The following is a 27,678-nucleotide window of genomic DNA, read 5'->3' on the forward strand; positions in this document are numbered from 1 at the left end:
ACTCATTCGTGGTCTGATAATCAGTAAATTTATCAAATTCAGTGCCCCATATATCTATTTTTCCAAGCTACTGTAGCTGTCTCATTTTGCAGAGACAGACCTTCACTTAGCGGCTGTAGCAACTCAAATTCAGCCAGTGCAAGACCCAGTGCCAAGGGTCACAGCAGCCAGTGCTGAGTCTAACCTTTGTAACCTGATGTAACGGGGAGTTGGAGCAGTCTACGGTCAGCACGTTGTGCGACATCCGGCTGTATATAGTTATATGGATTAAACGAAGGCATCAATGATTTTGGAATTGTTACCACCCTATTTGAGTCTGTAAATGTATTAAGTGTTTGTGTCTGTGGAGAAAGACCAGTTTTTACAGTTAATAATCATTTATTGTAGGGTTGTCCTGAGTTGATATGCAGAACTGGTCACTGGGGCCACTCAAGGCTTTTTGAATAAATGTGTAGTGGCCATTAGAAGTTGATCCATTTCAGATCTTTTGTCTTTTTATAAAGAGTCAGTATGTCTGCTGACAAAACATAGGACTGTAATACATTAAAACACAGAAAGCTATTCCTAATGCATACATGTGTTGTTACAAAGACAGCTGCAATATGAAGTAGAGAGAGAGAGAGAGAGAGAGAGAGAGAGATAAAGGGGAAGAGTGAGAGTGAGAGAGAGAGAGAGATAAAGGGGAAGAGTGAGAGTGAGAGAGAGAGAGAGAGATAAAGGGGGAGAGAGAAACTGCCCCAGTAGTGGTTTTGGCTGAATATGCAGGGTTTTCCAGAGTCTCACTCGGGGACAGGGGAATTTCACACACGCATGCTGGTTGCTTACACTGGCACATGGGGCTGGTACAGTATTACAGCACATTACCATCTCTATTTGGCATTGTTTGCTTTGCCTCATGCCTACACATACAAACACACATGCTTGTGTGCACACAACTCCTGACCATACAAGCCAACCACAGGCACCATGGGAATAGTCTATTGGCTACTGGCAAAGCTGATGCCTGGTCTGAGTCCAAAACAGAGCAGAGAGCAGAGCTGTGAAGGGAAAATGCCACTGAAATTCAGCTTCAAAAGATGTCCTCACTCAGTTCTTATACATAAAAAAATTATATAGAAAAATCAAATCAACTTTTAAATACTTTAAATGTTAAATCTGAAGTTAGTTTAACTATTCCAATTCCAGAAGTAGGTAAACTGTATGCCTATTGTGATTATATTCTATTGGCATTTCTCTGTCGTGTCTCTAAAATGTTCAGTTTTCATACAACAAATGTATGATTTGCAATGCTTCATGCCGGTGTTTGTGTCTGCATGTATAAGTGTGTGTGTGTGTGTGTGTGTGTTTTGACTGATGGCAGAGGGCCAGCAACACAGCTCCTCCTCAGGGTAGATAAAACAAGACCCACAAATCACCCAGTCCTGACACCACCATGTTTGTGTGCAGATCTACAACATTAAGACAAGCCAACACTTTGGTTTGTCTGTGTGTGTACTAGCTGCATTTTTTGAGTGTTTTGTTAGAGCACTGGGTCTCAAACTGCTTTTTTTTGGGCTATTTTGTACTTATATTTGAGTTTTTCTAATGTGTGTTTTTTCTAGGTACGTGAGCCTGAGCTTGTGTGTCTGTCTACTATGTTGAAGTGTGCTTGCTATGTTTTTTTTGGTGTTTTTTGTGTGTGTTCATGTGAGTGTATTTGTGTCTGTGTAAGGGGCTGGGCCAGAGAGTGTGGTGGGAATCAGGTGTAAACTCAGTCATTAGATGGCTTCCAGAAACCAGCATACATAAATAAATGCATAACAAAGGAAAAAAACAGAAGAAGGTGAAGGAGAGAACAGGAGTGGACAGATAAGCAGAGAGGAAGACAAGGAGGAGTAGAGAGGGGTGGGAGAGAATAGGAGGAGGTGGAGAAAGGAGAGAGAGAGATGATGACAAAGGAAAGGAGTACAGGGAAGTGTGAGGTGAGGAGGCAAGAAGGTGGGGATAGAAGGGAGAGGTGCAGGAACAGGAAAGGTGGGAGGAGGAGAGGAAGAAAAGAAAGAGGGACAGAGAGAGAAAAATAAGGTAGAGAGAAGGAAGGGTAATCAGAAGGCTACAGGAGTGGAGAGGAGAGAACAGGAACGGGAGACAGGAGAGAGGGCGAGGAAGTAAAATGAGTTCAGGAACAGAGGAAAAGTGAAACATTTGATAATCTGAGAATCTTACCAGTCACAGTATAATTTCTGGGTCCATCGAAGTGTGTAAATATGGTTCCGAGCCCAGTCTGGTTCAGGTGATACCGTTGTATGTTTCCATTGGGACGAATCGGTTCGGACCAGCTCACATTGAGGGAGGAGGGGCTTAAAGCTGTTACCACTGTAGGCTGCACACCCTCTGGGACTCCCTGGACTGTCACTGCCACCACCTAAACACACACACACATGGACATAGACATACACACAAACAGAGTTTAACCCTCGTATTATGTTAAGGGTCAATTTGACCCATTTGCGTTGACCAAAATACTGGTTAACCTATCTTTTTCTTCATGAAATTGTATGACATTTCCTCATTTAGGGTCGTGAACTTGTTCATAAAATCTGGACACACTGATGTGTAGTGGAATGTCTGTTCAGAGTTTGTATACAAAGATGATGTTGCGGGTCATTTTGACCCAGAGACTTTCAACACCCATTTAGGTGTGTGTGTGTGTGTGTGTGTGTGTGTGTGTGTGTGTGTGTGTGTGTGTGTGTTTGTGTGTGTGTGTGTGTGCGATACTGTACGGCATCGGATTGTGAATTTTCCTATGATGAAGAGGATTCAGGGGACCAGTCTGGTGTAGTATACATTAGCTGAAAACAATGGGCAGCAATCATCCTCAACATGGACAGCTAAAGATGCTAACATAAAATGGTCAACATCACCACACTGACGCCTAAGGCAGACTGTCATCAAGATGACCCCCAGCCCCACAAGATTTTCTGCCACACTAGTTGATGATATTCAATCACCATTTCATCTCTTCATATCCCAACCAATAGATAGGATCATAGTGGACATGACCAACTTGCAGGGGAGGTGTGTATTTCAAAAGAAATGGAAGCCACTGGATCAGATGCATACATTGAAATCCTAGTCCTGCTGCGTCCGCAGCATCCACCCATGCTCTGCAGTGCCATGTTACATCCCACAACACCCTGCTGTGATGTTCATACGCACAGAGTAGTCATGATCCGGTATTGGAGACTGCACTACTCAGTACGACACGATATGCCCTGCTATGACATGAACTTCCATGACTACCTCGAGGTCACTGTTCCATTATCTCTAATGTGACTATTATTTGCCACTGTTCATCACACCCCCAACTGGCCCCGTCAGACACCGCCTACCAAGAGTCTGGGTCTGCCGAGGTTTCTTCCTAAAAGGGAGTTTTTCCTTGCCACTGTCGCAACAGCCACTGATAATGCTTGCTCTTGGGGGAATTACTGTAATTGTTGGGGTTTTGGAATTTATAGAGTGTGGTCTAGACCTACTCTATCTGTAAAGTGTCTCGAGATAACTCTTGTTATGATTTGATACTATAAATAAAATAAAATTGAATAGTATTAGCTAGAGTGTACAAGTCAAAGGGAGAAGCAATTGTCTGTGGAATGATGAGAGTGGAAGGCCAATATTTCTAGCAACAATGTCTTTGGAGTCAATTCATACGAAAGCTTGGGTGTTCCGCAACACCAGAGCTGGTCGAGTGAAAGAGACAAACTAGCTGAGATCAGAGATGTATGGGATGAATGGGTCAAAATTGTACCTGTCTTGTACAATCCTGGTCCCCATGTCACTGTAGATGAACACCTTGTTCCATTCAGGGGGCGCTGTCCCTTCTGACAGTACATGCCCAACAAGCCTACCAAGTATGGCATCAAAATATGGGCATCCTAGGATGCCAAATCTAGCTACTATGCATGGAATATGCAAGTGTATACCGGAAATATTTTCACTAAATAACTGGTAAAAACAGTTTTGGGGGAAAAAATGTTTGTGATGAGGAAAAAAAGTTTGTTTTGAGTGTATTTACACTGTACGGGTCATTTTGACCCGTAACATCATCAATGTCATTTTTTTTCAACATAATACGAGGGTTAATAAAATATAACAGATTTCTGATATTTTACAGAATGTACAAGGTGTGGATAACAGATGGATTTCTGCTGCGAGCATTTATGAATGCAATTAACATGATCACAACCCAATAAAAAACTGTATCCAAATTCAGGGCTTCTCATTCTGAGGTAATAAAGACCTTGTTGACAACAGAGAAAGACATTTGCTGGTGATTTAATTTATTTCACCAAAAAATAAAACAGAAAGGTAAAATGTGGACAGCAACACATTTGTATGTTATAACCTGCCGCCAAATAAGGCCAAACAGGGAGCAAATGACCCCAAGGGAAGAACCATGTGAAGTGTCCATATGTGTAAAAACCGGTGAATGCAAAGGCCATGCTTTATGTATTTATTGGCAATTTTACCTAGATCAGTATACCAGTGGGAGAATACTAAAGACTAAGTGTTTGTTGCTTCCAGTTTAAGGATTATCTCTCCAGAATGCTACTTATTCTGATGGCAACATAGATATCGTGCCTTAGTTGACATACAGTACTCCATCACTTTAATATTTCTGCTTGACAAAGAATCCAATTGAAAGCTGCTTCAGCGGTGAAACCTGCAATGCACAAAAATCACTGCTTTTTAGTATAGTGTTGCGAGTGACCATTTTATTGTTATCTGCGGGCCACTGTGAACTCTGGGTGAATGTGGAGACCACAGAATCACAGGGCAATCTGCTGCTAATGGCAACAGGGATATCCTGCCTTAATTGACTGTCACTAGCACTTCCCCCACCTGTCCCACACAGTGCTATGCAATTAGAAGACTGCTACTACAACTAAGGAGACACACACGCATGTGCCTACACAAACACAACCACACGCACATGCAAGTATACTGTATGCAGGCAAACACAAAGAGGTGGAAGAGAGGAAACTGAGGCAGAGAAGAAGATAAGGAAGATGCATGGAAAGTGTAGTATCAATCAGTGAGTGCTTCAGTGTGCTGTTAGCTCAGATGTCTGTCAACATTGCTCAAATGTAAAGAAAATAAAAGCCATAAAACCACCTACTGTATAGTGTAACCTACATACAGTAAACTTAACAAAGTTAACTTAACTTTTATTGATAGGGTAGATAGAATCTTAACTTTTGACATATGAACATGACATAGAATCATTAATAGCTCCGAAAAATACAATATTGATGCTTACATTTTACTGACATGTAATACAAAGCTGAATACATGAAAGCATACCATACCAGGATACTCTTCATCCAACCCTTCTTTGTATTTACAGAGGAATGGAAAATTGGATGGACAGAGGAAAATGTACGGTGGCCGAGACGGTTCAACACAAATACAAATACCACAACACAAAACTTACAACACAAATACCACAACACAAACACAAAACTTAAAACACAAACACATTAGCGACAACAGAAGTGAGTGACAACTGAAGTGAGTGACAACGGAACTTTTCCTCCTTGGGCCCCCAATGAAACTACGATTCACCATCACAAACAAACTGGTCGGCAGAAATACTCATGCGCACATACAGCAAGTTTGAACATATATTATTATATTATAATTCATAATCTTGTATTTCAAAGGGTTTACATCATTCACCTGCAATACAGTGGAACTCCTTTTTAATGGCTCTTACTGGTTTGTGTCCAGGGAACACTACAAAAACGTTTAAAAAACGTTTCAGAGCGAGTCACATTCTTCTGACGGTGTTTGTGTTGTGGCTTTTGTATTTGTGTTGTGGCTTATTTTGTGTTTGTGTTGTAGCTTTTGTATTTTTGTTGTAGCTTTTGTATTTTTGTTGTAGCTTTTGTATTTTTGTTGTAGCTTTTGCGTTTGTGTTGTGGCTTATTTTGTGTTGTAGCTTTTGCGTTTGTGTTGTAGCTTATTTTGTATTTTTGTTGTAGCTTTTACGTTTGTGTTGTGGCTTATTTTGTGTTTGTGTTGTAGCTTTTGTATTTGTGTTGTAGCTTTTGCGTTTGTGTTGTGGCTTATTTTGTGTTTGTGTTGTAGCTTTTGCGTTTGTGTTGTAGCTTTTGTATTTGTGTTGTAGCTTTTGTGTTTGTGTTGTGGCTTTTGTATTTGTGTTGAACCGTCTCGGCCACCGTAAAAATGGGATTGTGAGAGATACATAAAGTGAAGCGGGGGATGTTGGACACCAGAAACTGGTGTTTGGACAGTGGAAAGGAGAAAGAATGAGAGGGGAAAGAGAGAGACAACAGTTGGGAGAAACTGAATAGTGCGACGTTAGGATCATGGGAATGACAGGAGACAAATAGCAGAGAGAACAGGACAAAAGGATTCGAAGACAGAAGAGGACCAATCGCTCTTCCTCCCTCTCTAAGTGACCAACCATATTAGATCAGCACCTTCTGTTGTCACAGCAGGTGTGTGTGTGTGTGTGCCTGTGTTTGTTTCTGTGCCTGTGTGTGTGTGTGTGTGTGTGTGTGTGTGTGTGTGTGTGTGTGTGTGTGTGTGTGTATGTGTATGTGAGGGGGCTGATGCCAGGTAATTGCAATGGTGTATTAGGTTAGCCCAAGTTATCCCATAATTGGGACTGTTTGGCCAATTTTCACTGGTGTACGAACTAATCCAACTCACTCCCTTTCCCCCCTCTGCTGGGTGTGAGCGTTGTTGTATGTGTGGACATATCTATGTGTGTGTGAGAGGGGGAGGTATGTGTATGGCTTTAGGAGAAGTATGTGCATGTTCTCCTGGTTGTGTAGTTTTCAGCGAAATGAAAACAATTTTCCAGCCAGGATGATCTAGGAGCCTGCTTCCATCGAGAAATGTTTTTGCCATGAGAGGTCACGTTGGTGCATCATTTGCATCATGGTGTTGGCTTTCTCCGCCAAGGTGGTCACGCAGGATTAGGGAAAAACTACTGCCCCGAATTTTCATGAAACTTAGTGGAAGGGAGTAGCATGGACCAAGGAGTGGATCCGAATCAAGGGGCAGATACACAATTTTTCACTTTTGTTAACATTGCGAGATAGGGCATTTGTGAGGTGTCGGAATAATTAGCTATCGCCTTGGAAAAGTCACATGAACGCCTCCTAAAGTAGTAACGTTAGCTGCGAGATGGGGCATGGCGTGAGGCTACATTGACATTGCTACGTTTTGGTGCAGTTTTGAGCCAAAAGTTTTTAGCTCCAGTAGAAGAACTAATCTATGTTTAACCTAACACACCCAAACCACATCTCTCATCAACATTCTCGTATACAGCATATAAACTCCGCCCATTGCTGGTAGTTGCCATGGTAACGTTAGTAGCTTAGTCTCAGAGATTGAGATATCATGACTGATAAGACCCAATTAGGCGACGAAGCGTTGGCGTCACTGTTGGTGTTGCCAAAGTTCTCCGTTTGCGGCCATTGAGACTGAAACACAACCCCGGAGATTCTAAACCAAAACGGGGTCTGAAGTGTTTTCAAATTTCTCCAGTTTAGGGGCTCTGAAATGCCAGAGCAGTGTGAATGCGAGGTGTAAACCAGAGATGGGGACTTGAGTCTGAGACTTGGACTCAAGTCGCACAAACAGCTGACTTCAGACTTGACTTGCGACTCGACCCAAAAGAATTGACTCGGACTCGAGCTTCGAGACTCGTCAACCACCTGTTTTCATGCAATTATTGCTTTTTAAATCTAAATTCATTCATGTATTTCTATTTTCTTTTATTGTCTCATATACGTTGGGGAAAGGTATGGCGCGCGGCATGTCCCCTGCCCTTTTCCATAATGTGTAACGTAATGCATGCGCTATGCCTATGTGCGCGCACTCACATAAATGCATTGACAATGGCGACACCAAATCATCTCGGAGTTGTGCCTTTTGTCATTAGTTTTGCTTTCAATAACTTTGTAAACAGTGTCAGTAAGCGAACAGCTACATGCAACGTGTGTGGCACCAGGATAAATGATGCCGGATCAACAACGTCGAACTTCATCAGGCATCTCAAAACGCACCCAGATAGGTCAGTCACTTGCTTATGTGAAAGAGACGTTAAATGTAGCATATATCGTCACAGGTAACAAGCTAAACATCGCAAATTGTTGTGCTAATGCTGGGAACAGGCAAATTGTTTATAGTTGTATCCATATGATGTGACAGACTTAGGTTAATATTTCACCAAGTTGTTTTTAAATAGCAATACAGAAAGTATCAGTTCTCACATGTTTATACCATGGTTGGTGTATTAACTTTCAATACAGATGTTTCCCTCACACTTTCAACACTGTAACAATGTAAAACAATGAGCTTTACAGCCAGTTAGTAACACAGACAAACATGCATTATTTGGTGCAGATACCAAAATGAAAAATAGAGTTTTGTGTTTCTTCAGATTGCACTGCAGTAGACCCCATAAAGTTATGGATGGTAGCTACAGGAAATGCTTTGAATTCATAAGATTTAACAATACAGTGTTAGGGGCAGATCAGACGGCCAGAGACTTGAGACTTGACTTGGACTCGTGGCAAAAGACTTGAGACTTGACTTGAACTTGCCCCTCAAAGACTTGATACTTGACTTGGACTCAAGCTCAAAGACTTGAGACTCGACTTGGACTTCCAAAAAATGACTTGTGAACATCTCTGGTGTAAACCATAGACTAAACCTAGAAAGAGATATTTGTTTTTAAACCAAAATGTAGCAATGTAAATGTAGCCTTAGAGTGCCCTTCTAGTTTTAAAAATGTTAAGTGCACATTTGAGGTGTGTATACTAACACTAACACCTGAGAGCAAAACCTTTGTGAGGAGAGGGCAAATGACACGGTCAATATCAATCAATTTCAGAGCTTTATAGTATCAGTCTAGCTGCTTTAAATACAACTATTATGTAATGCCATGTTGACACAATTTTATCATTATGTCTTCTGGGATTTTACAATTTCACAGTCACATACATAAAAGAAATCAGACTATCAACAGCCAATTCTGCTCTAAACATCACATTATCCATGTTGCCTTAATAAGCTGATAGTATTTTGGACTTTGTTGCAGATCGAAGTCTTTCTGCTTCCTAATGTTGACATATCTTTTAATGGAGCTTTTAAATACATGTACACATGTTGTTTGTCTAGTGGTTCACAGGTCACCTTAGCATTTATCTTAGGTTCATCTATATTACCTGTGCTCCACTCTGTGCATGTGTCTGGCTGCTCTGGCTCTAAAGAGTTACCACATGATGATGACCATAAACATACTGGCTACTTACAAGTGGCAGCCTAATAATGAGTACATCCACTGATGTATTGACATTGGGGGTATGGGAGCCAAGCAAGGGTGACATTAGGATTCTTTTAACAAGTTGGAGAAAAATGCAATACTACTTCCCAATCAGCATATGCTATCACTGTAATACATTTATAAACAATACAAAATAAATGCTAAAAACAATAACAGAATCACTATGTACATAATGGGAAAGCCTACAAGAATGTTGATACATTTTTCTTTCTCTCTTCATCTCTCTGACCGTTTACCACTCCTTCCTTTATCTCTGTCTTACATTCATCCATTCCTTTTCATCCATGTCATCATCCTCTCCAACATCCATTTAATGTATACGTTAATCCATCCATCGTCTATTTATCTATCAACCTCTCACAACCTGTTCAACTAACTCTACCTCCATCCCACTCTCTCTCATCCATCCACCCCTCCAGTGACATATCAACAGGCTTCGTCTTTTTATTTTTAAAGATATTTTTTTGGCATTTCAGGCCTTTATTTGTGACAGGACAGCTTAGACATGAAAGGGGAGAGAGATGGGGAATGAAATGCAGCAAAGGGGCGCAGGTCGGAATCGAATCTGTGGCCACTGCATGGAGGACTAAGCCTCTGTATATGGGCGCACGCTCTACCAGGTGAGCTACCCAAGCGCCCAAGGCTTCGTCTTTACGTAAGAATGTGCTCATCAAAATAATGAGATGTTAAATAAGCTTTGAAAAAAAAGCCAGAAAGACAGTTTTCAATGTGAGCTTTCATCACCCCTAAGCCGGAGAAATTAATTGTTGTGGTGATATCAGCTCTGCTACAGCCAGAGAGATAGCAGGGGGAGTTCTGTGTGAAGCTATTACGGCCGCTATCACAAACATCAGGTAGGCTCAGCAAATCCAGAGCCTCGCATACAGGGCGAGAGCGGAAACAAGGCTAAATAAAAACTTGTTCCGACATGGAACAACATACTACACTGTAATTTCTTAACAACAAAGGTCAGACACAGGTTTAAAATTTGTAAAATATCACTTGCAGAACAACTGAGCACCTGAATTACGATGTAAATAACACCTAGAAAACAGCATCTGAGGACGCTTTACGAGAGGGTACTGTAAAAGGGCATTGAGCTGAAAGGCCACTGGCCAAACAATGGATCAGATGAGCGGCCAACTGCAGAAGACCAAGTGAAAGGTTGCTGTTTACCCAATGTGAAGCAGGGGGCTGCATGTCCAGGCAATGTCTCCTTGACAGAACAAAACAGGAAACTTGTTTTCAGACAGGTAGGAGGTAGATCAGGTGTGTAGGAGAATAAGGAATGAGTCCAAGTCACAAAAGCACCTCCGGCACACTGTTGACTATTATGTTAAATGTATTGATTTATCTACATTTTGCTCAAAGTCGCAAAAAAGTTGCGTTTTATTCTTGACAGAAAAAAAACCCACTGACAACAACAGCATTGATTAACAATTAGAACTACAGCCACATATGTATTTTCTCTTAAAGCAATAGTCTCTCTGAGTTTTGTCTCTCTCTTTAACACACACAAGCACACGCCAACACACTTCTTTTACACACCTTTCTCTTCCTTTAATTGTTCAGCCTAAATTAAAGGAATGAACTGAACTACAGTGCTGAGTAAAGTGGTGCTTAGTTCAGCGAAGCTCAGTCCATCTTTAGAGTAGCCATTAGATAATCCTACAGGGGAATAATGTCTTTTTGAAATAGGGTGCTACAACAGAGTAAGGTTTTGCAAAGTGTGAGTGTGTTGGTGTGTGAAAGAGAGAGAGAGAGAGAGAGAGAGAGAGCTCTGTCAAATAGATAACAATCAAATAGTACAGAGTAGAAATCAATAGAACAGACATTCCCTTTCTCATTGTAGGTGCAATCGGTAATATTTAATATACCTTTAGTCTTTTTGTACAAAATAACTACAATATAAGTGTTGCTTTTGAGCCACTTATTGGTTATCTTAATAGCCACTGCTGATATTTCAAGCTTTATGAATAGGCAGGCCAGCCCAGTTCTGTTTGTATTTGCTTTGAATGCTCCAAACTCCCAGCACCCACTGAACTTTGGACTCCTAAGAACTTAAATTCTGATGCAGACTTGGTTTTATATTTGTGAGACAGTTAAGTATACGGTTAGCCACATAAGCTGCTAAGGTGCTAATACAGTAATACAACATAGAACATGTTAGTCTGACACATCAGAACTGTAATAGTGACACAAACACACGTGTAGTCTTACCTGTGTACTGTCAGTACAACCAGCCCGGTTACAGACCCTCAGCTGGTAACTGTATTCCTGGAAAGGCCTGATCCCGCCCACATCAGTGAAACTGTTTTCATCACCACGGTAACGCTCTTGTCCATCCCGCAGTATAACATAGTGGGTGGTGTCCCCTGGTAAAATGGAAAATAATTAATCTGACATTTTGATAATCAATGTCAGATATTCTTAAAATTTAAAAGGTATGAAACATCTTGCCTTATTGATTTTTAAGCCCAAATCAACATTAAACATGAATACCCCTCTACTGAAGTGAATTCAACTGAACCGCATCTACAGAGAAGTGTATTTTTATTGATGCATGCACACACACACCATTAGGCCTGGCCGGTGCTTGCCATAGCAACTGGATGATGTCATCTCGTTCACCTAAGCGACTCCAGCGGGGCGGTGCCACTCCCCACGGTTTGTCTTCACTGGTGGTCACTGTTGTAACATCACTGGAGCCTCGTCCAAAGCTGTTCCAGCCCCTCACTCTGTACTCATAAGTGGTAAAGGGCTCCAGGTCAGAGTCTATTAGAGGGTAAGGAAGGTAGGAAGGACAGAGAAGGGGAGCAAGGAAGACAGAAAAATAAATAAAGGGGGGCTGCAAGAAAAAAAATCAACAAATCCGTCAATAAGATTGTCAATACATTGATTAATGAATTATTTACCAAGACGGCAACACTTCGAAGTGATTACATGTGATTAATACTGTAAGTACACACATGTACTCCAGTATGTAAACAATCATGTTGTCAATTAATTGCAAAAACAGCTAATATTTATATTAAAAAAAAAGTGGTTTGACCAAGTAATTATAAAAAATAACTAAAAATCCAACACAAGATAGACTTTGCATCTGCCGATTTATTTGATTTCTTGGGTGCTTTAATTTTATTGAACAGTTTGTAAATGGGATGCAGTTGCAATAGTATGTGGCTCTCGAAAAATAAAAAAGATATTGGATTCAACATATACTTTGCACTCCTCACCAAGCAGATTACAAATGTAAAGATTTTATGTAGCAAAATAATTCTGATTGATTTGTGCTTTAAAATCTTTAGAGCAGCCTGTTACAAAAGGGCCAAAGGTTGTGACCCTTTTGTACAACATACACAGTATGAATCATATTGAAGATATGTCTATATATCTTAAACACTGTGTACTAACAATACTGTAGTTCCATCTTTGACATTGTGTGTACTGGTAGTTGCATTGCCAATGTAAGCACGCATTATATGAACATATACCAAATATATGCACTGGTGCATAGTTGTTAACGTCAGGCTGTTACTGAAGCATTCTGGGAGATAGGTTGTGACAATCCTTCTGGTGAGGTACACACACAGGAGCATATATACATACAGATGCACTTTCACACACGCACATGTGCATTATTTTTAGGAGTGTTAAGGGACTGCTGCTGTAAATGAGACCACGTTTTAACCACCAGTCTGGGACTCTTGTCTTTACTACTTTCAAGCAGCAAAACACACACAGTGACACACACACATGTGTAAATAAAGCACTGAATGTGTGTGCATGGATACGAAAACTGACTATCTGTGTTTGATTAAGAACAAGTTCCAAAAAGTAAAAATATAAATTGGGTTAACCCTGGGTGTGGACAATACAGAATATACCTATGTACAGCATTAATAGCACATGTAGAGCTATCTGTGTGTGATATACCTTAGGATTTTTCCCAGTGAAGTATAGCATGATACCCTGCATGTGTGAGTGTGTATGTGTGCATGGGAAACATCTGGTGTATGGTGGGTGGCGACAGCTTTATGTGCCTCTGCCCAGATGGTGTCACAGCATTGCCTAGAAACTCTTATACTAACCGCCCCATGCCCCCCCGCCCAACACACACACACACACACACACACACACACACACACACACACACACACACACACACACACACACACACACACACACACAAACTAAGTAAAAGAGACACACAAAACCACATTCACCACAGAAGCACACTAAAATGGTAACTAACTGGACAGTAACACACACAAAAAAACATGTAATTATTGCAAAAACATTCATACACACACATCCACACAACCAATTAGTCTCGATTAAACAGACGTAACTACCCAGATAAATAATGGGTGGAGAGACTAAAAATCCTGACACACAGTGCCCGCAAACACCAACACACAGACATACACTCCAACTCCCTTCGGGCTGATGAATAGTAGAGGAATGTTGAAATGGCATTTAAACGGCCATCTCTAAGTTTTAATGACACACAAGTGTACAGCGCAGAGAGAGTTACCACGTTAACAGCTATCAATGTACACTGCAACAGCTGTCTTGGTGTGTGTGAGCGTGTGGAAGGGCATCTGTCTCTAAAGCCCGTTGATTGCAGCGGCTGACACATTTAGAGTAAATGCTAAATTGGTTTCCGCAGGCTTGAAATTTCTATGAGCGATGTGTTTCACAGATGGCTATTTTCTGTCTTTGTTATTCTTCATAGTGGCTTGGAGGACTGAAGGGAGAGTCCCAATTTAGGTCAGAAGCAGGGATGCAAATATATTATAAATGGTCAAAATTCTTAAAACTCATACATTAGGCTTACAGAGACATGCTGTCACCTTAAAAGATTATGTGATTAAAAACTTTGGTGATGCTGATGATTTTAGGCAGTCATTGTGTCTACATATTTGAACTACAACAGTATGTAAAATTGTGGAAGGTCTGAGAAAACTAGATTACCTGTATAGGTGTATCTGTTGGCATCTCCGCTGTACATTACCTCCTCGTGCGACGGGCACAGGCTTCCAGTTTGTGTGTGACTGTATGCCTCTGCCATTTTGTGTGTGTTATCACTTCTGTTTGTATATGTAGACAGGCCCCTAGTGAGAGTTTCATGAGTGGTGTTGTTGGAAGGTGAGTATGTTGTGGAGGGTGTGTCACGGTGTGTGTATGCAGACAGGACCCATGTGCAGGCGGTCGTAGATGGATCGAGGTCACAGGAGCCACAGTAAGCTGTAGATGCTGCAGCTACAGGGCACACAGTGCCCTGCAAACACTGGTGCTGTGCGGAGGAAAGGGGAAGATACAGAGACAGATGTAGAGTGGGCAGAAAAAAAAAAGATAAGAGGGAGGAATTAAATAGTAAGAGAGCAGTAAAGAGCATAGTCAGGGAAGAGGAGACAAAACGAGAGAAAAGTGAAGCTATAAGGTTAAAAATCTTTATTTTCTTTAAGTGATTTGTCTCTATGATTGCACATTCACATACTCACAGACCCTTACCACAGAAACCTTTCTTTTAGAAGTTTAATATTTATTATCTAATATAAATTCTGAAGCGTGTCCCTCCCACATAAACACGTAGAATGCAGCTATGTATGTGTTTGTGTGTATGTGTGGTAAGCATGGTCCTTAATGACATCATTAGAGCTAATGAGAGTTCCTACCCTTTGTCCCTGTGTGTGCGCACCTCTGTTTGTGTATGTGTGTATGCGTGTGCCTGTCTCATGCTGACTTGGGAACACACAAACACAACATGACCCCAGTTGATAAATGGAAGATGGCCCATTCCCCAATCCTGATGTGAGGCGTGTGAGTTTGGGAGAGGGAGAGAGGGAGAGAGGGTGAGAGGGAGGGAGGGAGAGAGAGAGAGAGAGAGAGAGAGAGAGAGAGAGAGAAAGAGAGAGAGATAGAGATTTTTTCTACAAATATCTTAATGTTTTTTCTGCCTGAGTAGCTTGCATTTCTGAAGCGTGGAAGTCATGTGTGAATTAAGTGGCGGTATTTACTGACAATTGACCTAAATGTCATATTCATAGGTGCATTTTAATTGTTACTGACTCTGTCTTTCTGTACATTGTAAATTTTGTTTTTCTCTTTAATTTACTGTATGTCTTCTCTTTTTCCTTCCACTAATATACACTATGCAGGAAATACAGATACAAATTATAGATAAGACTAATTAAGATGAGTACAATGCAGCCACAAAATATCTGTCACCAGATTGATCATAAATTAGCTGCAAATGTGTATTCAACTGTCCTTCTAAAACACGCAAAAATTACGACAAAACAATGCTACCAATACTGGAAAAGTGGCTGCTAAAGAATAGAATACAAGAAGACATTCTGCTTCCAAACACTTCTAGTGGACATTTAAACCACGGGGAAGGTTAGAAGGACCTACATTATGGCACAAATGGAACACTACACATGAAAAAGAAAAGAAAGCGTAAAAGAGCTATAGAACCAACTTGAATGTACACACCACATACATTATCTCTCTCTCCCACACACACACACACACACACACACACACACACACACACACACACACACACACACACACACACACACACACACACACACACACACACACACACACCTGTATCAACAGGCCAGGTGTGGGGTTGTCAGCACACACATGTCGTTGAGGGTCATAGCCAAGCCCATTGCAACATTCCTCTTCCTGATGTATGACCTTTGACCCACAGCACTGAAGTGTCACTGTGGCATTGCCAGCAGAGTGCATTGTGGGATATTGACCATTACCCACGCAGCAAAGAGAGGTTGAAGAGTTTATATACTCCTGGCCACAGCAGATGAAACCTAAAGACAAGAAAACATGCATCATATTATTGTTTTAAATACATTTTCATTTTTTATCTTTCTGTTGCAGGGAATTATCTTTTATGGAACACCTTCCACTGCTCATTTACAGACTAAACACTTGACAATTGTATTTCTAATCTCTAATTAAATAAACTACTTAAAATTTGACAAAAAACATTGACCTTTCTATTCTTTTCCTCATCATCTCTGCTTCTCCATTCGTAAGCAGGGCATCCTTTCATACTAATCATCCAATTCTGCTTCTTTCCTCTTCTTCCACCTCACTCTTTTATGTATTTTCTGCTGTCCTCCTTCCTCAATCCCTTCCCTTCACCTCCTCATTTTATGCTACCCATACTGTAAAAAGATCCAGGGCATGTGGGACTGTATTGTCTCTCCTCTACACTTCCCAAACTCCCTTTTCCTCTTCAACCCCTATTTTCCCATCTGCACAGAGACAGTATTCACGCTGCTCTGAATATTAGTGTGCATCTTCTCTTATCGACCCTTATATACTGTACATCCTCCTCTCCTCTTCTTCTCCCCTGCATGTCTCTTTTCCTCTCCTGTATTCATCTCTTCATATAGCAGTAATATTCAGGCTATGCTGTCGAAAGAGTGCAGGGGGAGAGGAAGTGTGTTTTTCTGAGAGCTGCCATCTCTGACAGTGATAGGTGATGTCTTTCTGCTACCACTTCACCTTCAGCAGCAAGGTGACATTTAAAATACATGCTATCACTCCATTTCCCTGTAAATGTTTTGCAGCTGAATATCAAATTTAAAGCATGTTTCCTCACATTCTCCAGCGCTTCAAATTTTAAATTCAAATAACTAGAGTCCCTTTGAATGACTGACAAATTTTGGTGCCTGCAATTTTTTTTTTAACAATGTTTTTAGTAGTTTGTCATTGAGATTACAATTTTAAACAAGCTTCCCTATGTCTTCTTCTTCTACAAACTGGTAAAAAGGCCTTCAGATGTTCTCATACACCCCCAATTTGCCTCTCAATATATATATGTCAGGTCTCTCCATGGACATACAGTACATTGCGCAATTATGGAAGGCTTGTGTCATGTGGATGCACCGACAGTTTTCTTGTCATTACTTAGAATTCCTCATGGGGGAGACAGAAACTATGCACTATAGCTTTAAATTAGAGTTGGCTGTTTTTTTCTGAGCTGCGTCGCAAGTTTTTTTCCAATCGTTTTCTGAAATGTGCTCTTTTAAGTCCGCCCTCACGGTCTCAAGTCTAAATATTGTTGATCTTTATAGTATCAGCCACAATACCGACTGATTGGTTTTGCATAGAAGAAATAAAGTTCCTCACAAAAAAAATGTTTCCTTGGAATGTCATACATTAGAGATAATTCTTCAAAGGTCATTAGAATACCTTGTTTTCTTTGCCCATATTCTGAATCCTGTGGAAGATACAGCAGAGATAAGCGGATCGAGGACATTTCTTATTTCATATAAATTTCCTAAAGATTGCTGTGAGTTTCGAGAGGGATATTTTGAAATAAATACATCATTTAGGCAATATGTTCATTTTTAACATATTTATTCTCCCTATCATGGATATAGGTAAGGACATCCATCTTTCTATAGATTTATGTACAGAGTTCATTATTACCTCATAGTTTGTTATTTTGATGCCCAAATATGTAACATTAAATGAGTGCTGGTATGGATGGGTTTAATTGTTTTAAGAATAAAATTACGTTGTCAGCACAAAGAGCTATTTTATAATCTCTGTTGTGAATTGTATTCCCCTGTATTTGCCTACTAGCTCTAACTGATATAGCTAGTGATTTAATAGCTAGTATGAACACAAGTGGTGATAAAGGTGAACCTTGTATTGAAGGGCTCAAACACCACTTCATTTGTCAGTACCTCAGCTATAGGGTTGAGATGTAATAGTTTGATCCAGTTAAGGAAAGTATTTCCAAAACCAAATCGAGCTATAACGTCAAAGATTTAAGTCCACTCCCCCCTATCGAAGGGCCTTCTCCGCGTCAAGCAAAAGAAAAGCCGTGTTTTTTTAATTTTCTTTTTGGCAGTACAGTACATTGAGAATGCGCCTTATATTATGAAATCCTTGCCTTCCCTTATTGCATGCACATTTCAGGTAGAAAGACTCATTCTTGGTGGCGAAAGTAAAATTTTGGTCTATAGCATCGGTAAAAGGTTCTATTCATTCCGGTTAGAAAAGCTGCTAAACAAGTCTTCTAGTTCTAGTTGAATGACTAAGGTTACCTACGTTTATGTAATACTATACTGAATGAATGAACTTGTTTCCAGTTTCACACAAATGTTATACCCCAACATAGGAGAGAAGTTCATTGTGTGTTAGATTAAGGTTAGGTCATGGACATGAGGGTGAAACAAAATTTGCAGCAGCTCTAACGGAGGAGCTACAAAACTAATGAAATCTGAAGATTAAAGAGAGTAAACATGGCGCCTTCACTCCAGTGGCTCTCCTTATAACATAAGTTGAGCCAATCTTGTTACTTTGACATCTTGGCTTAGTTGAGGGGGAGGACTGTCAAGCTTTGGCCTTGCAATGGATTAAGGCTATAATATTGTCCTGCTATAATACTCAGAGTCAGCAAAGTAACCCCCTGCTGTGAGGATGTATTGAAAATACAAATGAGCATGGCATGGCATGGCTACTAAAATATCACAACTGTGCTGATGAAAAAAGGACAAATCGTATTTTAATGAGAGTCCAATTGAAAATAAGAACCCTTTGATCTTCTGTGATTATTTACTTTATTTTTGTTAAATAATCTAACTTTCATGAGGTATTTAGCAAATTCATCCTAACAGTTGATGACATGCTGATCTGTGGCACTATCTACCCCCAGCTGTGTTGCCTATTTCATTTGACAGCAGACATTAAACACTAAGTCATTGCTTTGTATTATGGGCTTGCCTTTAATGGAACTACAGCTAGTTGTGGAGTGATATATTACTTATTGTTTAACAACCCAATCAGCGTTCACTCTTTGTGTACATGAACTGCTGTTCATTTAAGCAATCATTTCACTTAAAGGCCAAAAGTGGAGGATGGCACATAATTTCTCCTGTGCTGTTGCAGTGCATTATATCCTCACCACATCCATCATAGGCAACATGTGACAGGAAAATGCATGTGTATGTGTATGTGATTGTGTGACATAAAGGCAGTCTGACGGCCAGTAACTCACTTAGCAGCGGCAGCTGTTACAGAGCAGGGGATTGGTGGCCAATTCCCCCAGCGCCTTACTTCAGCTTCAATGACGTGCAAATAAACAGCTCAACACTTTTCCAAAATAGATTCTCTCCACTCATCCCTCGTCCTCTCGGCATCCTCACCTCTACTCCTCCCTTCCACCCGGACACCAGGCCCTCTGCGACTCGCAATTTTTACTCATTTGCCTCCCCTCCTTTGACTCACTAGCAGTCCGACTGTATCGTTTAACATGGCTCTGTTCAAACTCTCTGCATATCGTAATTCTCTGGCGCGCTTTTTCAGACTCAACTTTATTGCCTGTGACCTGATTTTCAGGAGTTCTCTCCTGCCGCTTCTCCACCCTCCATCTGTTCTTTCTCTGATCATTTATTTACCTTTTTTAGTTTATCCATGTTGTACCTTGGTACTCCCTACTTTTCTCTCTTCTCAATGCTTTTTTTCAACTACTTTTCCTCTCATCCACTTCATTCTCCCATTTCTCTTGACCATGACTCTGCTGTTCCCCTCTCCAACCATTGTCTCCTCATCATGTCTTCCTCATTTCCACCTCCTTTTACTCTTTCCCTTCCACTATTGCTCTCTCTATTTCTCTCTCTGCATCCACTCAGTTCATAGGTCTACATCGTTTGTTTACTGTTCTGCAGCTAAACTTTACTGTTGTATTATCACCCATTCAGCAGAAATCCAATCTCTGTCTTTGTAAGCGTTATCTGTGTATGGGTGTGTGTGACATGCTTGTACATTTGTGGTAATGTTTTGAAACACACACCTACTATTTTCTCTTCCTCTCTGTAAGCTGTGTGTATTTGTGCATGCGTATGCTTGTGCGTGTATATGTTGACAACATTTTGTCACACACCTCTTGTTTTCTCTCTTGCATCCCAGAATGCTTCAGCCTTAATCTTCAGATTTACGTTGGATTTGCATACATTCGTTAATAGCATCGGGAGCGCCGCGTCAACACAAGGTGCTTAGACAACGTGAATTATTATTAGGGTTTCAGTCATTCCACTTAATGATAAGTCAATATTTAGCCCTGCCAATGAACTACTGATAAAAATGTGTGTTGTGGATTAGCTCTCTAGGAGACCAAAACCCCTCCACAACTTTAAACAAACCAAACACTTTTAAATACCTGAATATATTACAAGGGGTTTGGCACAAAGTGCAGAGCAAGTGCACACATACTTAGTATGTGTGCACTTAGTATGCTCGCATACCAGCACACACACACACACAGTCACATTGAAAAAGCAAAAACACTCATACACAGAAAAGGAGCAAGCACATTAAAAGATAATATAGTTATTAACAAACGATGCTTTGGACGATTAGCTCTCATCAAACTCTCAATAACTAGTATTAGCCACAAAAATCCAGTATTGATTGGGCTCTAGTACATACGCACACACTCCTTCCTGCAGTGTGTGTGTGTGTGTGTGTGTGTGTGTGTGCGCGCATGTTGTGCTCCAGAGGGGCCAGACTATATGCCATATTGAGAGATGAAATCGCAGTGGATTGACTTTCTCACACAGTGCACAGTGTTCCCCTGTGGACACTCACATGTGGATGTTGGGGCAGCAAGCACACACACATAATCAAAGACACACACATACACACCTACTCTTTTCCCAGCTGACTGGTTGTCCTCTTGTCTTTCTGACGTCTTTTTTTCCCTTCATCTCAACAACATTACCAGCTGGGCATGTGTGTGACATTGTGTGTACGTGCATCTTTGTGTGTAGGTGTCTTGAGTGTTTTTTTTAAGTGTGTGTGCTGAGTTTAGGGAAATGCTTTGGTGGCAGTTATATTTTCACCACTCTACAGGGATTCACTAAACAAACTAAGACACAGCAAGCAGCTGTTTATGTGTGTGTTTAAAGTGTCTGTCAGAGAGAGGGGCTGAGATGAACATAAAAATAGTAATAAAGAAATTACCAACTAAAAAGAGTTTGACAAAGTGATGAAACAGGAATAACAATTAGAAGATGTGAGATGAATGAGTAGGATTAGCTAAAATAAAGAATTTAACATACTGTAAATACCAAAATGTGTTTTGTTTGTATGCTTATCAAGTACATATCCATCACATGTATTGGCCATAGAGATGTATGCCATAAGTTTAGGGTGGATGAAAATCATGGTTATAGAGATAACCCTTTTTGTCAATTACAGAAACAGAAACAATTGTATCCATTGTAGAGATATTCTGTTCTGGTGAAATTCTGCCCTCAATCCTACCAAAGACATTGGAGCTGACAATACAAGGGCCCATGGCCCACCTACTTCAGGTTATCCATCATTGTCATCAGTGTGATCTGGGAGTTAGTGAGTTCGGGGTGTGGCAGAGGCCCCATGTAGCACCAGGATGCTTAAAACGTACTGGCCAGAAAGTAGAGGTACTCCTAGCACCTATATGTCTGTATAAATGCTTCCAAGCCTTGGATGCATCTCCAATCAGTCCCGCCAGGATTTCGTGATTTCGCGATCGCGCCAATTCACGCAAATTCAACCAAATCACCATGACTTTGGTGTAACTCGCAATTTTGACCAATCACCGCAACTTTCGCACAAATTTGATCAATAACCGGAGTTTCCCGCAACTTCAACCAATTCCAGCAGTCCCACGCGTACGTTCCCCGGCGACTGACACACACACAGAAACACACACAATCACACCCGGTGGATGCACGATATACTGGAGATGAGACGTACAGGATGACCTAAATTGAGGACAGCTACGCTCGTTATTGTAAGTGCAATGATAAGTTAAAGTCCAATAAGAAACGTTACTTTATCAAACCGTATGAATGTGTGTCCCAGCCCAGGCCAGGATAGGAAATTAACTAACGATGTAAAGATCAACAAGCCACTGACAAGTTCAAATTTGATTCATTCAATAAATTATTTTTTGTCTTAAATCCACCAGCCATTTTCATATTATACCAACATTTGCAGCATCTTGAGCCTTTTTGGTAAGGTTACTAAGAAAACTCCTAGAGTCGTTTTATTCTCCCCAAAACAAGTTTCCTTTGTATTTTTAAAGAACTATACAAAAAAAATTGCAACTTTTTTTGCAACTTTCTCCATCTCCCGCAACTTAATTGCAACAAACATACAAAAGACATCGCAACTTTTATCACAATATTTTACAAAAGCTCCCACAAAATCAGGCATTTGGGGCCGCAACAATCTCAAAAAAAGGCCACGAAATCCTGGAGGGACTATCCAATGGAGAACTCGTTCTGCTTTTCCACAGGGTGATGGGATGCTCAGTGTCAGAACAAACAACTTTTGAGCTCAAGTGCAACTTGTGAGGCAATGCATGATGGAAAGAGGCATCTGATCACTCAGTCTTCGTTGCCCTCAACAAATTGGCAGAATTCAAAGGGGAATTTACACAAAGCACTGAGACACACTGATTTTAATAGTTTGGCTAACGTTTTGACTAACATTGTTTCAGTCCAACAAAGCAAATTTCATCTGCATCAAACACCCCATGAATTAAGTTTCGTACTACTACTCTTTGTTCCACTTCAGGGATTACTCTGGTACCGCAGGAAACTCCGCTGGATGCATGTACTGTATTTTCCATTTCCTTCCACCTTCTTTGTGTTGGAATTTTACATTCGGTGGATTAATGAGGACTATTTTTGACTGCTCCTCAGATCTCTGCAGGGTAAATTGAAACAGCTAGCTAGACTATCTGTCCAATCTGAGTTTTCTCTTGCACAACTATTTTGCCGCGGCTTTGTGCGGAGTTAAGCACCGCCCGTGAAGATTCTGATTGGTTTAAAGAAAATCCATTAAACCAGAGCACGTTTTCCTCCCATCCCCGAATGCTATGTGGAGTAGCCAGACCCTCCTTCAGCAAACTTTGGAGGAGGGTCTGGCAAAGCGAGACTAATTTACTACCTACCCATAACCTCGTAGGTATGTATTTTAACTTTAGAAAATTTGTAACAGTAACAAAATCAAGAATAACACAAAGGCAAATAACACACACGCACACACACACGCACACACACACACACACACACACACACACACACACACACACACACACACACACACACACACACACACCAGACTGTCCTCATCTCTGTGCTCCTGACAGCCTCTGGTTTGATTCTTGCCAGTCATTTAAGTAAACCTAATAGAAAAGCCATCATCATAAATACATTAACAGAGAGAGAAATGTCTTCCTGTGTTCAGAGAGTACTCGATCTTCTAAAGTAGCCAGACGCTGCTGTTTGGAATGCACTACAGTTGGCCATTTGCTACCCATCATTGATGAGGGGCTTTTGGCAATGATAAACATGCACACGCAGGCACACGCCCTGCACACACACACACACACACACACACACACACACACACACACACACACACACACACACACACACACACACACAGAAACTGAGTGAGAATCTTTTGGCAGAAACAATGAAAGGACGTGTAAGGGATGTGTGTCTCTTGTAAAAACCTCATGTAAAAATGCAAACACAGATATATATACAGTATCATACAGAAAGTGAAGCATGCATGCCCATAGTTAAACCATGCACACTTGCACACACTTATACACACAAACGCATCCACTCTCACAACTCCGCCAGGCTCTCAGTGAGCTAGCTTAACTACTGGGATAATTTCCCTCCAGCAAATGGTCACTGTGCCCTTGAAAAACATATTTGATTATTACTTTTTCTCCCCCTCCTCTTTTTTTTCTTTTAGCATCATCACAGCCATTTTCATCACGCGCTCTGATGATGGCACGGCAAGGCGCGTTAAGATAACACCCTAGCACCGCCAGGCTTTTAACACTTAAACGGTGAAAAGGGATATTCAGATTTGTCCTTGAACGTTTGGATGGGGCCTGCTGGGCTGGGACAGAGGGAGGGAGTAAGGGAAGGAGTTAAAGATATGCATACATTTTTAAGATTTACTTACTTTAAGAAAAAGTGAGGTGTGGCGGACATTTATGGTAGCACCCACAATGAGAAATGGGAAAGGCAGGGTTGAAGGGCAGATGGAAGAGTTAAAGAACTGTACAATATAAAGAGTGTGTGAATGGGGAAATGATTAGTGGACTGCGTGCACTGTGAGGCAGGGGACATTGGGAGAGTCAGGGAGCAACGGGAGGCCAAAGACACCACACACGTTCCTTTAAACACCATCTAATCTCACCTAAGTCTAAGCTAAACATTTTACATACAAACCCAGAGAGGGAAGAAAAGAGGAGCAAATGAAGAGCTTAAAAGTTAGTCTCCAACCTGCACAGGAGGAAATGCTGCAAGAAAACTGAGGCACTCCAGTCCAAAAACAAACAGTATTTAATCGACTTGAAAGTGAAATGAAAGCTGTTTAAACAAACTGGCAGATTTGGAAGGGAGGGATTTAGCATGGAGACTTTGTGTTACTGTGTAACAACTAGATGCTGAGGAAAGGATTATAAAGACCATCTCAATAATACCCCAAAGACTAAAACTGATCAGAGCAGAAGCAAGGCCTGCCATTTAAGATGGTATATAAGTGTTACTTGAACAGGTAGATTTGAATAAAGACACATGTAAGCAGGAACTTATACGCAATGAATGCAGTTAGGCTCGTAAATAGGAGGAAAATAGATTTGAAGCCTAAAAAGGGCACTCATGCCAAAAGTGCAAGTGAGGTGCAAGCCATTATGTGGCTGGTGTACAGTAGATAGCTGGGTGGATTAAAACAGAAATCTGTTCTGTCAGATGTAGAAGACTGAGTAGTATGAACAAGAAACCACTTTCTATAATTGGGGTAAAATGGACAGGAATGATATCAATTTAGTTAAACCCCAAATTGTAATCATTGGCTCAGCTTTGGGTTTGTTTCTTTGGGACAGGTGGGGTGAGGTTTCTGACCCTGTGTGTATGTGTATGTGTGTGTGTGTGTGTGTGTGTGTGTGTGTGTGTGTGTGTATGTGTGTGTGCGCTCATACTGTGTGTTGCATATTTTTGTGAGCGTACATGTGGATGCAATTCTGTTTGTATACACATGCAAGCTATGTAAGTGTGTATGGTTGTTGTTGTGTTTGTGTGTGGATGCTTGTGTGTATATCTACGCGTGCACATGTGCATGCAAGCCGGTACGTGTGCCTGTTGCCAGACGGCTGTCTCCTGGCATTGCCGTTCCCCTGCAGTGTGTGTGTATGGTTGTTGACAGTGTGGACGGTAATGTGTGATAGATCGCACTTCAGGGACCCCATAATCACATCAGCCTAACCTAGTCTATCAGCTGGACACAATGGGATACCCTTCACTCCTCCTTTAATCTGCTCCATCTAGCTCTTCACCACTCTTCTGTTCTTTCTGGGGTTTTTTTTCTCTCACACTCACTTTCCCCCTCTTTCTTTTCTTCAGTTTCTTTTATTTGATGCATATTTTATTATTTTCTGTTTTACAATGTATTAATCTGTTCATTCTGTTTCTTTCCTTCAATCTTTTCTTTCATTTTCATTATTTTTATAATTTAAATTTGGATTCAAATGTAATACATGTAAAGTACTTTATTAAGTGTTTCTATTTCTTTCTCACTTTGTTTTTCTGTATTTTGTATTTTTACGATGTAACTTATCTGAAGGTACACTATCATTTATTTTAAATAGAATTGCATGGAATCTGTAGTCTGCTCTTGCATTTTCTTTCTTTCTTTCTTTCTTTCTTTCTTTCTTTCTTTCTTTCTTTCACAAATCTGTCTCTAGCTATATCATTAAAAATACAAAACCCTGGACATGGTGAGAGGCAGCGATGGGAGTGAGTAGTGCCAAGGTTAAGTAGCATATCCTATAATAGGTGTTGCTGTGTGCATGTTGTGTGTGTTAGTGTGAGTGTCTTGAAACAGACGTGTGGGGTCGAGGTTGCATAGCTGGCCCCAGGGCTACCCGACAGCGCAGTGCACCCGGCAAATGGCCCTTACCCTTGCTAGCGCCGCTAGCCCTACGATCCATCATACCATATGTTCTCAATGGGGAAGCTAACGCTAATGACTGATGAGTGGATGTGAAGGGGGTACATAAAAGAAAGGAGGGGGAAAGAGTAGGATGAGGAGACGAGGAGGAAGAGTAGGTGGTGGGAAGAGAGAAGGGAAGCAAGAGGCCAGAGGAAAAAGCAGAGGGGGTGGGGAAATAAGTTGAGGAAAAGTAAGGAAGAAGATGACAAAGGAGCAGAGGAGATGTGAAATAAATAACTAAAGGAGATGGAGAGGAAGAGGAGGTGGGGAGCATATGCACTCGTTGGGCGGCCAGCTAAAATGAAGGATGACCATATAGCCTGCTCGGTTGGAAGAGAAATTAGGATCTAGTGAAGGAGAAGAAAAGGAAACAGAGTAACAGTGTAGAATACTATCAAATTACAAATGACAACAGATATAAAAAAAAGTATTGTTGTTTTGCTTTATTGCTTTCTAGGAACTTTTTTCTGGCATGCATTTATTTTTGTGTGGGTAGGGGTCTTGCGTGTGTGTTTGTGTGTGTGTCAGTGTGTCTGTGGATAGGCTAATGGAGTACTATAGGCCTGCCCATATGGGCCATTGTTTATGTGTGATGAATAGAGTCCACGTGTCTGTTTCTGGCACTCAACACTAAGGGAACCCTGCCGAGGGCACCCTGTTGACTGTGTGTGTGTGTGTGTGTGTGTGTGTGTGTGTGTGTGTGTGTGTGTTTGTGTGTATGTGTGAGTGCATGTAATATGTCGATATGTGTAAAGGTGTGTGTGTTTATGTGAAGGAGAGAATGAGTGTGTATTTGCCCTGCTGTGTGCTTGGCAGTGCCCTCAACGGTGCCATCCAGAGTGTGTTTCATCATCATCTGCCATGACAAAGATGTCTAATGACACACACATACACCCACACCCACACATACACAGTCCCATCTGTGCCATGGTATCCGGGTGCTTTGGGACACTGCAGGAGAGGAAGAAAGGGAAACGACCCCACGTTCCCGCACCATGTGTCTACCTCAACCCTCTTTGCTTAACGCTCTTGTCCTATCATGTTCTATCTTTTCCCCCAATAAACATTAAGAAGTCACAGGGGACTAAACTCTGGCAAAATCCTTTTTGGGCCAGAGTAACTAGTTTTCTGAACAAAGGACCTTTTTGTTGATTAGATTTTACAATAGAGGATTTTCTAAATACAAAAACTGTTTTCTATCCAGAAGGCTCAGCAGCCCATTCAACTTCACCCAAATGTACTTTCATTGTTGG

At 41.0% G+C, this 27,678-nt stretch overlaps 1 protein-coding gene across 4 annotated transcripts in view; it reads right to left on the reverse strand.

Moving 5' to 3' along the window:
• Positions 1-27,678, reverse strand: part of ush2a (Usher syndrome 2A (autosomal recessive, mild)) — a 233,519-nt gene that overhangs the window by 45,342 nt on the left and 160,499 nt on the right. For all 4 annotated transcript variants that reach the window (XM_039794826.1, XM_039794827.1, XM_039794825.1 and 1 more), the window contains exons 63-67: positions 15,983-16,206; positions 14,342-14,663; positions 11,942-12,139; positions 11,585-11,739; positions 2,206-2,404 (exon numbers count right to left, since the gene is read on the reverse strand). In XM_039794826.1, coding sequence (XP_039650760.1) covers positions 2,206-2,404; positions 11,585-11,739; positions 11,942-12,139; positions 14,342-14,663; positions 15,983-16,206 — 1,098 coding nt within the window. The remainder of the gene's footprint in view (positions 1-2,205; positions 2,405-11,584; positions 11,740-11,941; positions 12,140-14,341; positions 14,664-15,982; positions 16,207-27,678) is intronic.

Source organism: Perca fluviatilis, chromosome 3, assembly GCF_010015445.1.
Source record: "Perca fluviatilis chromosome 3, GENO_Pfluv_1.0, whole genome shotgun sequence".
Taxonomy (NCBI): Eukaryota; Metazoa; Chordata; class Actinopteri; order Perciformes; family Percidae; genus Perca; species Perca fluviatilis.